Source organism: Furipterus horrens, unplaced genomic scaffold (genome assembly GCF_987537825.1).
Source record: "Furipterus horrens unplaced genomic scaffold, mFurHor1.1.pri manual_scaffold_6, whole genome shotgun sequence".
Classification (NCBI taxonomy): domain Eukaryota; kingdom Metazoa; phylum Chordata; class Mammalia; order Chiroptera; family Furipteridae; genus Furipterus; species Furipterus horrens.
In genome coordinates, this window is record NW_028327176.1 from 68376472 (window position 1) to 68394243 (window position 17772).

Here is a 17772-nt window from a genome sequence, read left to right on the forward strand (position 1 = left end):
GGTTCCTAACCTGAGTCCATAGATTCTTAGCTAAAGAAACACCTATAACTGGAAAATCAAAGTTTTATATGGATATGCATACATGTTTTTTATTTTTGTGGAAAAAGTCCATAGCTTTCATCAAATTTATTTTATTTTATTTTATCTTTATCCTCACTTGAGGACATTTTTTCATTGTTTTCAGAGAGAGGAAGGGAGAGAGGAAGAGAGAGAAACATTGATGTGAGAGGGAAACATCGATTGGTTGCCTTCTTGTATGTGCCGGACTGGGGATCAAACCCACAACCTGAGTATATGCTCTGACTGGAATCAAAGCCATGACCATTTGGCCCAGGTAATGATGTTCCAACCAACTGAGTCACACCAGCCAGGGCACTTTCATCACTTTCAACATCACTTTCAACCCAGAAGAAGATTGAGGCCCATTGAATTTATTCAATCTTTTCTTACAGATGGGGAAACTGAGCCTTAGTGAGGTGAAGGGCCTTCCCCAGGTCACATAGGGGTGAGTCATAAGGCAGGACTGAGTCTTCTGGGATCTTGTTCAGGCATCATCTCTCACTACTCATCCCCCACAAGTGGACTCAGAGCTGCCTACTTATTTTTCTTTTTTTCTTGTCAGTCCAATTAATAATACTTAACCTTAATAAAAGAAAAGGTACCTATCCATCAATTTCAGAACAATCAAAATCTGGTTCTGGGGCCTGAGAATGGTTAGATCCAGAAACTTGTAGGTAAAAAAGAGGAATATACATTTAATTACATAGCACAAAATGTGCTTATAATAACAAACCAATGTATTGGTTTCCTGCTGTTGCTTTAAATATTACCACAGATTTTAGTGGCTTAAATAATAAATTTTATTACCTTAGACTTCTGGAGGTCAGAGATCTAAAGTGGGTCCACAAGGCTAAATTTCCTTTACTTTTCTAGCTTCTACAGGCTGTCTGCCATGATATTGTGATTTATATAAATATAGTCATGTGTTGCATGAAGTTGGGGGGATTTGAGGGGATATACTTATGGAACTAAGACCTTAATCTGTGGGAGCTGATGTTATCTCCAGGCAGATAGTGTAAAAACTGAGTTGAACTGTACAATACCCAGCTGGTGTCAGAAAATTGTTTGGGTGGTGTAAGAAACCACTCCCACACACGCTGGAATTGGGTGTAGAATTGGACCTGCATTCTTGGGTTCTGTCTTCCAAATCATCTGACTTCTCCTCCTCTGACCTCCTGACTCCTTCTTATAGAAACCCTTGTAATTACATTAGGCTCATATGAGGATTCCAAAAAACCTCCGCTGCCTTGCGGCATACCTCTTCAGGGGAAAGGCTAAGGGAGTAAACCCCGACAGAAAATCCGGAGCCGGAGTCCCTAAGGCGGTTTGACGTTGTAGTCAACACCGGCAACTCCTGCGGCGCACCTGAAGCCAAGCTGTATTGACTCCGTCTTTCCCTTGGACCCTTCAGCTGCGAAGAGAGGGGGGGTCTGCTGCATGGGCAACAGCAGACCCTCCATATCACCCTGCCCAGGCTCTGTAGCTTCAGCGTCATCGCAAGATGTCGATTCAACATGGGAGGAGACAGATACCGTGTCACTCCTGAGTCGGACTGCACAGCCATTCTCGGCGGTGCAGATAGACTCTTAAGAAGCTACACCATCGTCTCTTGAGACGGACGGCTGCCGACGATATGAGGATTCAAGATTATCTCTCCATCTCAAGGACCTTAATCTTAATCAAATCTTAAAAGTTCCTTTTGCCATATAAGGTGACTTATCAGTTTCCAGGGATTAGGACCCTGACATTTGGGAAGGGCTATTCAGCCTACCACAGCCCATAATATTAATTTCCTGTTAATCCAATTCATCACAAAAGATGTTATGAGAAAAAAAGTAAAGGAGGAGCAAGGACAGTAAATTTTTAAAAGAGTTCTTTAGATAAAAATTAACCAGCTACTGAATGATTCTGTTAAGTATGTAGTTGAAAGTGCCCAAGAGATTGTGCAAATGTGTACATCTGTAGAGAAAAACAAAGATGAGAACATGAAAAAAAGTGGAGTACTTTGAAAAAAAGTACTGTCAGCAGGTGTTTTTTGTTTTTTGCTTTTTTAAAATCAGTTATGAACCTTTTCAGGGCCAGTGAAGACAGCTGGGCCTTTAGCCAATGTAGCTCTATGTGGGCCTGTGGGAACAGCCAAATAAGCCTTGGCATATGCACAAACACTCATGTAATCTTTAATCTTGTAACAGTTGGTGGATGAGTGGTAGGGAAAAATGATGCTGTAAATGGAAATAATTTAATAAAAGATTAGAGAAATTCCTGCACAGTTAGTCCAGACAATGAATAAATAACTGTTAAAGTATTTGGGTTATAGCATTAAATATTTGTACTTAATAATGAGGATAACCACAACAGATTTAGAACTATGCCTTTAATTTGGCACTTGTAACTGTGAAGGTAAGACATGGTGATATGTCACATGACCTATTTGAGCTGTATTGTTGAATTTTACCAAATAATCTTTAAATGCAGAAGTTTGGGACTAATTTTCTTTTAAATGTAGATTAAATCAAATACCAGCTTGTCTCCATAATGTTGTCATCCTCACTCAGTTGTATCTGAAGATGTGTCTTAAGCATGAGAAATGGGATGTGGTTGAAGCTAGAGTGTGGGAAATGCATACAGGTTTGAGTGCATAGTGTGAACCTAGTCATGTGAGTTGTGGCAGAGAATATTTTAAGAACTGCAATTTTAATAAAAGAGATTTTAAAAATTAATAGGCAACTTCTCAAAACTAGAACATATAACACTAAATTTATACAGAACCACAGAAGACCTTGAATAATCAAAGCAATCTTGAGAAAAGAAAAAAACAAAACAAAATTGGAAATACCATGCTTCCTGTTATCAACCTATACTACAAGGCTATAATGATCAAAAAGGAGCCAACAATATAGAATGAAGAAATGATAGTGTCTTCAATAAATGGAAAAACTGGTCAGATACAGGTGAAAAAAATGAAACTAGACCACTTTCTTACACCATATACAAGAATAAACTCAAAATGAATTAAAGACTTAAATGTAAGGCCCAAAACCTTAAAACTGCTAAAAGAAAACACAAGCAATAAACTCTTTGACATTGTTCTTAGTAATTTTTTTTTTTTTTTTGATATTTCTCCTTGGTCAAGGGAAACAAAAGCAAAAAATGAAAAAATGAGACTTTATCAAACTAAAAAGCTTCTGTACAGCAAAAGAAACCATCAACAAAACAAAAAGAGAATCTACTGAATGGAAGAAGATATTCACCAGTGATACATCTGATAAGGGTTAACATTCAAGATATATAAAAAATTTATACAACTTACCCCCCCCCAAAAAAATCCCATAAAAACAAACAAAAAAAACCACCAAACAATTTAATTTAAAAATTGGCAAAGGACTTGAATAGACATACAGATGGCCAATAGATACATGAAAGATGCTCAACATCATTAATCATCAGAGAAATGCAAACTAAAACCACAATGAAAAATTACCTCAAACCTCTCAGAATAGCTATCATCAAAAAATCAACAAACAATGAGTGCTGGCAAGGATGTGGAGGAAAGGGTACCCTCATGTACTGTTGGTGGGATTGTAATTGATGCAGTCACTATGGAAAACAGTATGGGGTTCCTCACAAATTAAAAACAGAACTATCATATGACCCAGAAATTCTAAAGAAATCCAAAGCACTTGTAAAAGACAAACGCACCCCTATGTTTTTGCAGTATTATTTACAACAGTCAAAATATGGAAAAAACCAAGGTGTCCATTGGTAGATAAATGAATAAAGAAGATGTGGTACATACATACAATGGAATATTACTCAAAAATAAAAAAGAATAAATCTTGCTATTTGTGACAATTTGGCTGGACCTAGAGGGCATTATGCTAAGTGAAATAAGTCAGAGAAAGACAAATACCATAATATTTCACTTGTATGTGGAATCTAAAACAAACAAAAAACAAAAAAACACCATCATCAAAATAAATAAACAAAAAAGCAGAAACAAACTCATGGATACAGAGAACATTTTGATGGTTGTGAGATAGTAGGGTGGTTGTGGGCATGGGTGAAAAAGGGTAGGAGATTTAGAAATACAAATTTCCAGTTATAAAAACAGTCATGGGAATGTGAGGTACAGCATGGAGAATATAGTCAATATGTATGCTGTCAGACGGGCACTAGACTTATCAGGGTGATTACTCTGTAAGTTATATAAATGTCTAATCACTATGTTGCACACCTGAACCCATATAATATTGTATATAAATTATAATTGAAAATTAAAAAATGTTTAAAAAGTGGGATAGCAGCAGCAGGGATAGCGGTGGGACTGCAAAAAATGCCAGGGGAGCAGTCCCGGCTGCAGTCGAGACTTGTCAGCTCGCGATTCTAATGCTGGGGAAGGCAGACCCTCATTGCCTCGGACTATGAGGCCCAAAGGGCGTGGAGAGGAGGAAGAGGCTCCTGGTCTCTCAGTGGAGAGTAACGGCAGGAATCCATCTTGGACCCCCGCCCCCACACAAAGCGCCACAGTGTGGTGAAAAAGGTTGCCGGGATGTGACTAGTGCTCAGGGCGCTGCACCCAATAGCGTAGGAGGTGTGAAAGCCCCATCCAAGAAGGAAAGATAAACAAAAACGGTCAGAATGACAGGAATAATGATCGAAATACCAGTCATGAAGCTAAACAAATAGCAAATAAAGGAATTAACCGATGAACAAATAGAAAAACTTTCTGAGACTCAGTTCAGAGCTATAGTCATAAGGCAGCTTACAGAATTAGCAAAAGATATTGAACACAACGGGGAAGGAATGAACACTAGTCCTGCTGAAATGAACAAAAACACATACGAGACAAGTGGCGAGGAAACGAAAATCAGAGATCAAATCAACAAATCGGAATATATGGAAGGAACAGTCAACCAGTGCAAAAAGAGGAAACAAAAAGTAAGGAATATGAGGAGAGGCTCAGAAATCTCTGGGACAGCTATAAGCAAACAAACATTAGAATTATAGGTTTTCCAGAAGGTGAAGAAGAAGAACTAGAAATTGAAAAATTATGTGCAAAAATAATGAAGCAGAACTTTCTTAACTTGCAGAAGGAAATAGACTTACAGGCCCAGGAAGCACAGAGAGTTCCAGGAAAACTGGGCCCAGGGAGGACACTGCAAGACACATTATAATCAAAATGTGAAAAATTAAAGATAAAGAGAGAATCTTAAAAGCAGCAAGAGAGAAGAAAAGAATCATGTACAAAGGGGTCCCAATTAGACTATCAGCTGATTTCTCAAAGTAGACCCTGCAGGCAAGAAGGGACTGGCAAGAAATATTCAAAGTAATAAAAATCAAAAATCTATAGCCATGAATACTCTATCCAGTGAAACTGTCATTCAGAATAGAAGGGCAGAGAAAGTGCTTCCAGGACAAAGTAAAACTGAAGGAGTTTGTTAGATCCAAACCACTGTTATATGAGATGTTAAAGGGACTGGTTTAGAAGAAGGAGGATCAAAACTATGAACATTTAAATGAAAACTGCATCACAACAACCAACAACAGAAGCTAGGGAATCGAAACAAAGGCAAACTAAGTAGACAATGAGAGTGGAAAAAGAATTATAGGTATGGGGAACATATTGAGGGGAGGTCAGCAGGGAGGGGGAAGGGGGAAAGGGAGGGAGATGGTACAGGAATTAAGAAGCATAGTAGGAGGGAGTGGAGTAGACAGGAAGATGCTGAGAAGAACTATATGCACAACCAATGGACATGGACTAAAAGGTGGGAACAACTGGAGGGAGGGTGTCACTGGGTGGAGGGGAGCAGAGGGAAAAGAAATTGGGACAACTTTAACAGCATAATCAATAAAACATATTAAAAAAACCATTCTTTTATAATTTAAAAAAGTACAAATTGGTTGTTACAAAATAGTCATGGGAATGTAAAGTACAACATAGGGAGTACAGTCAATAATTTTTTAATAATTATGTATGGTATTAGGTAGGAACTGGTTTTATCAGGGGGATCGATCACCTTATAAATTATATAAATGTCTAACAATTATGTTGTGCACCTGAAACTATAATATTGATGGTCAACTCTAATTGAAACATAATTTTAAAAAATTTTTAAAGAAAGAAACCATTTGCCAACTTTTGTTCCTTGATATACTTTTTACTGGGTCCATAGTGTTTAAGTGGCTAACTAAATAAATGGCAATTCCTATACTGATTTAAGGGAGCAGTACCACCAAACTTCTTATGGTAAAATATAATAATAGTGCAAACAAGAAGCCAGGAATGCCCTTCAAGGGTTTATATGAGCCATTTAAAAATAATATTAGGTAGATGCCATGGGGAAAAGAAACCAACTCTGGTCGTATTTCTCCTCTCTGCAAAAACTTTCAATGGCTCCATTTACCTACAGAATAAGGATGTACTTCTGAGAGTTGCATTCCAGGTTCCCCATTGTCTAGTCATCTTTCCAACATTATTTTCCAATATGGTACATCTTGTGATCTCATCAAATAGCCACTCTTGTCTCCTGTACATGTCTGCTCTCCCCAATATGGAAGCCTTTGACTAATTCCAGTAGCTCTCAATGGAAAAACTTGACATTCTCTGAGCACAAACTCTCCCAGCTTCAGAGGAGCAGAACATTGTCTCTTTCCCTCCTGGGCGACTGCCTTCCCAGATTCCTCACCTCCTCCACTTCAGCGGGAGTCAGATCTTCCTTGCTCCCCACAGCAAGTTATCAGCACTCCTGGATGGCATGCCTCACCTTGCTTACATGTGTTTATGTCCCAGTCCAGCGTGGAGATTGCTCAAAGGCAAGATTTGCATCTTGTTTATCTTTAAGGCCCTCTACCAACTAGCTAGATGCACCACATAATAGATATCCAATACATGCTTGTGAAAGGAGGAGTAGAAGGAACAAGGAAGGAAGGAGAGAAGGGATTTAAAATACTGTAAAGTTCTCTGGGTACTTGAAGTATAGGATGTTCTTTAAGACATGCCTCCTAGCCCCGGCCAAGTGGTTCTGTTGGTTGGAGTATCATCCTATACACCAAAATGTTGCGGATCTGATTCCCATTTAGTGCACATACCTAGGTTGCGGGTTCCATCTCCAGTTAGAGTGCATATGGGAGGCAACAGAGCAATGTTTTCCTCATCAATGTTTCTCTCTCTCTGCCTCTCTCTCCCCCTCCCTCCCTCCCTCCCCCTTTAAAATCAGTAAATATATCCTTGGGTGAGGATTAAAAAATTTTAGGAAAAACATAAAAGATGTGCCTCCTCCCCCTTAAATTTTCAGAGTTCTCCTGGTTGGCTGAGAGCTTTTAAGCAGCCCAGAAAGCCAGAACTGTCGATCCAGTTCTCTCTGGCTGGAGGTGTTGTCCAACCTGCAGTCACCTTCTCTTTGTGTTTATCTGTCCAGTAATTGGTTATTTCCATACAAGGAGCTGAGCAGCAGCTACCCTTCCATCCCTCTTGATTCTGACAGATGACATAATTCAGTGCCTGCAGAGCAAAGAGTGGGGACCCCCTGGCTGGGGAAAGGCACACTCATGGTGGCAGGCACACTAGGTGGGCTTGGCTTCCTTTGCCTTCTGTGCTGGGAGCAGTGTCAGAGCTTAGGAAGCCCAATGAGAATAATATCCCTGTGAGGATAATGATCATCACTATGCTGTAGGGTTGTTGTGGAGGTTAACAAAAGAGAATTGATAAAAGCATCTTTGCAAAGTGCTGTGTAGGTGGGACTCTTGTGGGGACTGGAAAAATGAGAGTAGGAGGAGAGAGACTTGCTGCATGCAGATCAGCCAGCTAAACTGTCTAGATGAAGCACTCTTTCTTCTGGAATCCAAAAAGTGGTTTTAGGACTTCATGTCTTTTGGATTTTCTTTCTCACATGGGAAGTAAAGAAAGGGATGTATTTCTGTTGAAGAAGCACCCTTTTTCCCCTATCGGGATTCTCTTCTAGCCTAGAGGTAGGTCTTCCTCTCTGATGGCTGCCTGAGAACTAGTGGCAGCTGGAGGAGAGCAGAAGCTCAGTAACCATGTGGACCAGGCTGACGTCTACTGAGCACTCATCCTGTGCGAGGCTCTGAGCTATTTTACTTATTATTTCATTTAACCCTCAAAATCACTTCAAGGATTTTTTCCTCCCATTACTTTTAGAGAGAGAAAGGGAGAGAGTGTTTAGAAAGAGAAAAAGGGAGAGAGGGAGCAAAACATTGATGTGAGTGAAGAACATCAATTGGTTGTCTTTTGTACATACCCTGACCAGGGACAAAACCCACAACCCAGGCATGTGCCTGATCATGAATCAAGCCTGTGACCCTTCCATTTGTGGGACAATGCACAACCAACTGAGCTAGGGCAAGAGTGGTAGAATTTTAAAACTCTTTGTAGTTTTGTTCTTTCTTTAATTTTAAAAATAGTAAGTGTTTCATTAAAAAGTAATAACCATTATTAAGATCTAGGTGTTGCTATTCCCATTTTCAGATAAGGAAACCAAGGCTCAGAGAGGTTAGGGTACTTGCTTGAGGTCACACAGCCAGTAGATACTAGAATCAGGAATTGAACCCAGCTCTGATTGATACCAGGTCTGACTTTCCATAATACCCATCCTGCCACCAATGGAAGGGGATGGAGATCAGAAGGACACACTTTTTTTGAAGCTTCTCGTTCCTGCCTACCTGACACTTCCCAGCATACCCCACCAGAAGGAGTATGATTTAGGTTTTCCCTCATCTCTATATTCTTGCTACTCAAAGATGTAGCTAGCATCAGCATCACCTGGAGCTTGTTAGAAATGCAGAATCTCAGGCTCTCCTCCGGACCTACTGAATTAGAAGTTGGTTGTTAACAAGACCTCTGGGGGTAAGATGCCCACTGAAGTTTGAGAAGCCCTGCTCTGCATCAGACCATCCCTCTTCCTTCTCAGTTAAGCCTTAAAAGCAGGTGAGGTAATGGAGAAAAAGGTCAGACTCATTCTAAGGGGATCTAAATTAGGGGATTACTCACAACACTTGCTGGGTTTCACCAACATCTAAAACTTGACTCTAGGCGCTAGAAAAATTGTGGAATGGAATCTAAGACAGGTGTGTGAGTCTGTGGAAAATAGTTTGGTAGTTAACTCCTGGAACTCACTGTGAGTTTACCATGAGAAAAAGAATCATTCCAAATTGATCACATTTTCCTTTTTTGAAAAGTAATTAAATTTTACTATAGCAAAGTGATTGTAAAGAATCTCATGAGCTAATATAAAGGTGAGTTATTATTGAACTGACTCAACACCTGGTAAGTAGTTATATACATGATTGTAAACTGAAGCTACAGACTGCGCATCTACCAAGCCTGCGTACTCAGCACTCTCCTCTATGGCAGCGAGACGTGGACCACCTACGCAAGGCACGAAAGGAAACTCAACAGCTTCCACATGAGGTGCCTGCGACGCGTCCTGCATGTCGCCTGGCAGGATAAGGTCCCCAACACCGAGGTGCTGAAGCGAGCCAATATGAGCAGTTTGCATGCAGTTCTTAGCGAGAGACGCCTCAGGTGGCTCGGCCATGTCAAAAGAATGGATGCAGGCCGTATCCCCAAAGACCTCCTCTACGGCGAGCTAGCAGAAGGCAAGAGGATGACAGGGCGCCCCAAACTGCGGTTCAAAGACATCTGCAAAAAGGACATGACACAATGCTCCATCAATCTCAACACATGGGAAGTTCAAGCAGACGACCGCCTAGCCTGGAGGCTCGCGGTCAGGCAAGGTACGTCACGTGCAGAGGCTGCGCGCAACGAGGAGGCGGTCCAGAAAAGATCGAGGCGGAAGCAGCGTCAACAGCAGCAACAACAGCCATCTGCCTTCACCTGTAACAAGTGCGGCAGGGATTGTCACTCCCGAGTCGGACTGCACAGCCATTCTCGGCGGTGCAGATAGACTCTCAAGAAGCTACGCCATCGTCTCTCGAGACGGATGGCTGCCGACGACGACGACATGATTGTAAAGGTCTATCACCAAGTTTGGGGTGATGTTTAGATTGCATCACTTCAGGGCTTGTCTCCAGCCTCAAAAGTGTTATTAGTGACTTTGAAGACATGAGTAGCATTCCATTGGAATTTCTTATGGACTTAATTGTAATTTATGGCAGAGAGATTACAGTAGTCCCTCTTTATATCGCAGTTCACTTATTGTGGCCTCACTGTATCGCGGGAATTTTAAAAATATATTTAATTATTTATTGCGGATTTTTCACTATATCGCGGGATTTTGCGGTGCTGTATATGCATGTTGTTAAATTTACGTGGGTTTAAGAGTGTAGAATAAATGTAAGGTTCCTATTTTGCGGGGGGGGGTGTCTATAATGTAATACCCACAATAAATGAGGGAATACTGTATTATAATCAGGCCTTGTTAGAAGTAGTTTAAGTCAGTCATGGGAGCCCAGAGGCAAGTGCCAGGGCAGGTGTATTCTCCCCCTTTGTGCCAGGCTAGGAAAATTTGTCCTGATGACACAGGCAATGTCAACCAAAGAGAGGGCAGCGCCAGAGTCCCACCCTCAGTGCAGGCAATAAGGGGGCATTGTCTGCACAGAATTTAAAAACAATAATAGGCATGCTCTCCCAGGAGCATGCCTGCACTTCCCCCTTCCCCCTCTCTTTCCCCCACAGGCATGTACCTTCTAAACTCTGAGGGACCCCACAAGACTTGCAACCAGGGGAGCAATGGGCAGCAGCAGCTTGCCCTGGGCTGACCCCCTGATCCTGTTCCCATGGTCTCTTTTTCTCTGACTCTCCAGTGAGCTGACAGGAGCCTCACCTTGGCTCATTTCTTTCCGATAATGTTTCTAGGAAGCTAAAGCAGCCCTTCCTAGGCTCTCTGCTATTGCTTCTTCCATCCTAACCAAGCTCTTCCTTGTTTCACTGTGCCCCACTTTGATAAATGTACTCTCAAAATCACCCCAGCTTGTGTTGTGAAATCTTTCCTGCATGAAGTCAAGAACCCACACACTTACAGGCCAGCCTGAGGCAGACCTGCTCCAGGCTGGTAACAAACTTAACACACACACACAACTGGTAAAAGTCAATCTTTTTTTTTTTTTTTTAATCACCTTCCACCAGCAGTTCTAAACAATGTCAGGGGTAAAATACTCTTTCTTGAAAAAAAAACTATATTGGTCTTAGTTCTAAATTATTGCTGTTGAATAAACTTCAAATTAGCACATTTAAAAATTACTTATTCTTGAATAAACATTGTATTCTGTCTGGAAGTTGATTCGGAGGACTCTCAGTTGGATAGCCAGCCTCTAATACAGGCACGCTCGGCTGCAGGTGTTTGCTATGAGGTAAGTTTTTAAGGTTCAGAGTTGTTCGAGCTTACATTGACCACAGAAGGGCTCCAATTCCTGAGACAATATATCTCCCTGCAGCTTAAGTAGGTTAGAAATAAGCAGTGATTATAAAACATTAAGAAGCAGAAATTCTGTTATTCCAGGTGACCATTTGGAGTTTTTATTAACATTTAAAATTTAAAACAGTGCAATAGTGTGAGAACTATGAAGTGTAATGTATGTTTACACATCGACTATATATGTGAAGATGAATATATGTATATGAATAAAAATATAAAAATATTATACTATAATATTCTAAATATATCATGATGAGTGTAAATCATCACAGCAGTCCCAGAGTGCGATTGCTCTCTGATAGGCACCCCTGTAGCAGATAAGAATGGAGTTCCAAGTGACAAGTTGTAAGTGACAGCCAGCATGACTGTGCATGCTTCTAACTCCCCCTCTCCATCCCATTTCCTGGGTGTTCTTCCTTTCTTTCCTGCCTTTGTTTGTGTTCCTGACCTGGGTGCTGATACCCTAGAGGTAGGCATCTGCTCCTCCTTTCCTGTCCCAGCCTGAGACATGCTCTCTGCTTTGCAGATGACTCAAGGCTTAGCATAGTGATATAATGATGACAGAATAAAAATTCAAAATGATCTGGACAGTTTGGAATACTACATTAAATGCAATCAGATAGGGATGAGGGTGAAGACCCCATTCTAGGTTAAAAATTCAGTGTCATAAGAGAATATTGGGGGTGATGCATACTTTTATTTGATTGTGGAGAAGGTTTTATGGGTATATGTATATTTGCACATTTTAAATACATGCAGTTTATGTATGTCAATTATATCTCAATAAAGCTGTTTTTAAAACACAATGACACATAGACAGAGGGAAGCTCTGACTTGACTGCAGCACCTTTGAGAAAACTCTGGAGGGTCTAGTGACTATATTTGTAATTTGACCTTAAATAAATGTGAATGTTTTGCTCAAGAAGCTAAGGAAATCACAATGTCCACAACCAGGAAGTGTGAACAGCACCACACCTGGATACTATACTGTTCTGGACACCATTATTTATTTATTTATTTATTTATTTATTCTAATGTAGAGTCACTATTTATTTATTCAATTTTTAGAGAGAAGGGAAGGGAAGGAGAACGAGAGGGAGAGAAACATCAATGCGTGGTTGCCTCTCACACACCCCCAACTGGGGACCTGTCCTGCAACCCAGGCCTGTACCCTGACTGGGCATCGAACTGGCGACCCTTTGGTTCACAGGCCCAGCACTCAATCCACTGAGCCACAGCAGCCAGGGCTGGACACCGTAATTTAAAGTGTTGTGACCCAGGGTTTCACCTTTCAGTGGCCAGGAGATAAGACTTGGAGCTCCCTTGGGATCCAAATTACCTGGGTTCTTCAGCACCTCAGTCCCTGCTAACAAACTTCACATTCCTTCCAGAGATGTAATCCTGACTTGAGACAGATGTGAGAAATTCATAGCTCCCCTCCTCCAGGGGTTTGGAGTTTCCGTTAAATGGTCAGGATCCCATGTATTCTAATCTCAACCTTCTCAAGCAGGGTACCCCTGTGTGGCATAGTTAAGATGGGCTGTGGATTCTATGCAACTCACTAAGTATGCCAGTGTAACTCTACTCTCCCTCTCGTTAGGAAAGCTCAAGGATTGCAAGGTAGTGAGGAAGACATTATCATGGAAATAACCTTCAATCTGACCTAATTTATAAATAAATACTAATCTTTCATGCCCTTGAGTACTTTATGATCATTAACCAATTACTAGCAATGCACCTCACAGAAAATGGGGACACGGTGGTGTGTTGAGTTGACCATCCAGAGGCTGAAACCTGTCTGGATTCCAGGAAGCCCAGAATATAGCTTAGAGTAGTAGCCCATGCAGTGCCCTTAGCCTGGCTCTGTTCCTCTCTCTTCATCTCTTTTTCTTTTTTTTTTTTTTTTTAAAGATTTTATTCATTTACTTTTAGAGAGAGGAGAAGGGAGGGAGAAAGAAAGGGAGAGAAACACCAATGTGTGGTTGCCTCTCGCATGCCCCCAACTGGGGACCAGGCTGGGTATTGAATCAATTACCTTTTGATTCACAGGCCAGCACCCAATCCACTGAGCCACACCAGCAAGGGCTCTTCATTTCTTGATGCTATGTTGGAAACACTGGGCCTAGTCTTTGGGCTGGTCCTTGAGCCTGATCCTTAGCATAGGCTGCTGGATCTGGTTTGATTGCACTGTTATGCTCGCTCCCCTTTGGCTACAGAAATGTGGTGTAGGCACATCAGAGAACACTATAACAGTGTGAAATTTTCAGAAACTTGTATAAGCTGTTGGAGGAGTTGGTAGTATTTAATTTAGAGAAAGGAAAAGAAGGGGAAGCATGGCAGTGGTCTCCAAATTCTTGAAGGGCTGACATGACCCAGCTTGTTCCATTAGACAAGGATCCAGAGGGCCAAATTACATTATAGGAGTGTTTTTCTGGTGTATGGGATGACGCTCCAACCAACTTAGCCACCTGGCCATGGCTAACCTTGTAATTCTTAATGTTGCAAAACACAGAACTATGACACGTCATAATGTGTAGACATCATTTTGTGTAAAATATTTTGTGTTTCATGTTGCATCATATTGTGGATAGTTATGATTTTTTATTCTTTGGGAAAAGGGACAGTAGATTTCAACAATGATAAGGATGCCTTACACAGAATGCCCCTCCCATGCTATGGTGCCAATAACTTGTGATTTCGGCAAGACCAGGAGGAATTTCCACTCACTCCCTTGGCCTAGAAGACTTCCTGGGGTTCCTCAAGTGTCTTCAATGTGTTCCAGGAACACCTTGCACTTCCCCTATTATAGTGCTCCTTGTGCTGCACAGTGATTGCAAGTTCCACTCTTCTTTTGGCAACTTCTGATAATCCCAGTGACTATAGGTCATAAGCCTACACTTGCCAAATTAAATTGAAAGGCTTGTATGCAGAACTCAATAGTATTCCCATCTGGTTCACTTTAAAATATCTGCTAAACAAATGGTTATAGCTAAAAAAATAGCTTTGGAAGCCCAAGCCTCTCATTTTGAAAAGTAAGAGTTTGATGCTTAGAAAGACAAGGATTGACTACTGAGCCAGCACCCAATCTCCAGTCTTTCAAAGGCCAATGTAGTCCCTTTCCATGGTGAACCCCCACCCCAACTCAATCACATTTCTTTCTCTATTTCCAGCCTCATTAACTTTGTGTGCCACACCTGCTTCAAGAGGCAGGAGAAGCTCCATCACTGTGGGCAGTGCAAGTTTGCCCATTACTGTGACCGCACCTGCCAGAAGGATGCTTGGCTGAACCACAAAAACGAGTGTTTGGCCATCAAGAGATATGGGAAGGTACCCAATGAAAACATCAGGTCAGAGCTGGGCCCTGGGGTACTGTTTGGGATCCCCAAGTGTCAGATGGGGGGTAGGGGGCATGGCATTGACAGCATTTCCAGGCCTAAGGAAGCCGGGTTAAGTGCAAATCAGGACAGAACCTCAAAGAGACTGAATATGGTCACTTCTATGAACTCCCTTTAGGTCTGGGACACCATCTAAGAGGGAGAACTGGTTAACAGTTCCAAACTGTAGACACTGGCTGGAGCAGGCCATAGACTCATTCTATATGGCTCCCTAATATTTAACTTTTAAAATTGATCTACCAATGTTCAAAAATTAGAGAAGTTCACATTAAAAAAAAATTAGGTTTTCTGGCCTCTCTTGAAAAAAAAGAGCTAGTGCTCAATAGCATCTGCCTCCTTTACCAAATACTGAGCTTTCCAAGTAATCACAGGCCCACTAGTTGTGGTGGTTGTACACACAGCCCTCTGCACCCACTCTACCTGAAAGGCACTTGCATTTGCAACAATTAGTGGCCTCCCCTGGTGGCCATCACCAGAAATCTCAGGGCTAACTAACATCTGGGGAGCCCCAAGTGCTGGAGCTCCACTAGGGCAGGGCCTGATGCTAGGCTGCAGGTAGGTGCTTATGAAGCTTGCAGTGGTGAGCAGAGGAGGTGGGGAAGGTGAAATTGGGATCATTTTCATGGCGTGTGTAGCATATGAAGTTAAAGTACAGACTGGAATTATCATGTGCTGGCCATTTTTAGGAAACTGCAAAATGAAATGTCTCAGTCAGCCTCCCCATCCCCCTTAGTTCCATCTGTTGAAATTACTGTATGTAATTTCACATGCAGTTGTATGTATGTGTGCATGTATGTATTTATTTTTAATTTCAGCTCTATTGTATTATAGTTGACATAAAATTGTAAGATATTTAAAGTGTTCATTGTGGTCATCTGATATACGTGTACATTGTAAAAGGACTCCCCCATCTAGTTAACTAACTCATCTATCACTTCAGGTTTATCTTTTGTGTGTGAGAACATTTACATGCTCTCTTAACAAACTTCAATTTTACAATACAGTGTTAACAATATAGTCATCACGTTTTACAATACATTCTCAGAGCTTATTCATTTCATAACTGAAAGTTTGTACCCTTTCATCAACTCCTCCACATTTTCCCCAACTACCAGTCCCTGGCAAACACACGCTTCTATTCTCTGATTCTATAAGTTCAACTTTTTAAAAAATCTCACACAAAAGTGATACTATACAGTATTTGCCTTTCTCTGTCTGGCTTGTTTCGCTTAGCATGATGCCCTTCAGTTCCAACCGTGCTGTCCCAAATGGCAGGATTTCCTTCTTTTTCATGACTGAGTATATAAAAAGCCACATCTTTTTCCATTCATTTGCTGATGGCACTTAGGCTATTTCTGTGTCTTGGCTATTGTGAATAATGCTGCAGTGAATATGGGGGTGCATGTATCTTTTTGATATCTTAGTCTTTAAGGCCCAAAGCAAATGTTACCTCCTGTGATGAGGCAGTTACTCCCTCTAGCTGCACAGTCCCAGTTGGTAATTTCTTCTGATACTCGGTTGACATCTGTCACCCATTAGTCTCCACTCTCTGAGCTTTGCAACATTCTTCCTAACATTTGGAGGTAGCAGACACCCCAACCCAAGTCTTATTTTCCCTAGTTCTGTCCTGGGCTCCATGTGGGGACATCTTGGTTTTCAGGCACCTGTGGTCCCCAGCAGGGCGCCTCTGTAGAAATAAGCCCGTGACCCAAATGAGAGGAGCTGTTCTTTGTCAAGGGGGTTCATTTTCAGAGGCAGGATCTTCCCCAGGCCACCAGTCCTTCCCTGGTGCCTGGCCCAGCCTGCAGTCAGTGAACGACAGTGATTTGCCAAAGTGTCCCTTGGTTACAGGTTTCATCTTGTGGGTATAGGCTGTTTAATAGTTAACAGGGGGCCCTCTCTGCTCAAGATTAAATGTACCCCTCTGTCTCACACTCAGCCCTGTGCTCTGCTGAGCTCTCAGCTCCAGACAGGCCCAATCCCTCCCTGCTTCCTCCTTATGCCATGCTCAGGGCTGCATCCAGGCCTTTGTTTATACTGTCTACACACCTAGCTGTCTTCTTCACCTTCTGTTTATCTAATCATTGAGAATATAAATAAGTTTATATATGATGTGGACATCCATTACCTCCCTTTGTCTTCCAAACACCTCTGGAGTTTAGCATGGCAGGATTGAGCGTCGGCCTGCGAGCTAAGTGTCGCTGGTTCGATCTTCCAGTCAGGGCACATCAGAGAAGGAAAACTCTGACTCCAAAAAACCTCCGCTGCCTTGCGGCATACCTCTTCAGGGGAAAGGCTAAGGGAGTAAACCCCGACAGAAAATCCGGAGCCGGAGTCCCTAAGGCGGTTTGACGTTGTAGTCAACACCGGCAACTCCTGCGGCGCACCTGAAACCAAGCTGTATTGACTCCGTCTTTCCCTTGGACCCTTCAGCTGCGAAGAGAGGGGGGGTCTGCTGCATGGGCAACAGCAGACCCTCCATATCACCCTGCCCAGGCTCTGTAGCTTCAGCTTCACTGGAGAGGACACTCCAGTGTCATCGCAAGATGTCGATTTAACACGGGAGGAGACAGATACCGTGTCACTCCCGAGTCGGACTGCACAGCCATTCTCGGCGGTGCAGATAGACTCTTAAGAAGCTACACCATCGTCTCTCGAGACGGACGGCTGCCGACGACTGGTGATTAGATAGGTTCAGGGAAGTCAAATAGTAAGAAGTGGAAAGAGACTTGAACTCAGGTCCTTAGACTCCTCCAGCGCTCATCTCAGTTATACTACCAGGAGAGACCCAGGCTGCCATATGTCACAGTGTCCCCAGACCCCTTTTGTGGACTCATAGATCCCATGCAACCTGGCTTCTGTTCACCTCTTCACCTTTATTTGCCTTCCACTCCTCACTCCTTGTGCTCCAGCTTCCTCGGTCT

The 17772-nt window shown here is 42.1% G+C and overlaps 1 protein-coding gene across 2 annotated transcripts in view; it reads left to right on the forward strand.

Annotated features, from left to right (window-relative positions):
• The window catches only part of SMYD1 (SET and MYND domain containing 1), a 43869-nt gene that overhangs the window by 4521 nt on the left and 21576 nt on the right, over window positions 1-17772 (forward strand). For both annotated transcript variants that reach the window (XM_090281698.1, XM_090281699.1), the window contains exon 2: window positions 14624-14800. In XM_090281698.1, the coding sequence (XP_090137824.1) occupies window positions 14624-14800 (177 nt within the window). The remainder of the gene's footprint in view (window positions 1-14623; window positions 14801-17772) is intronic.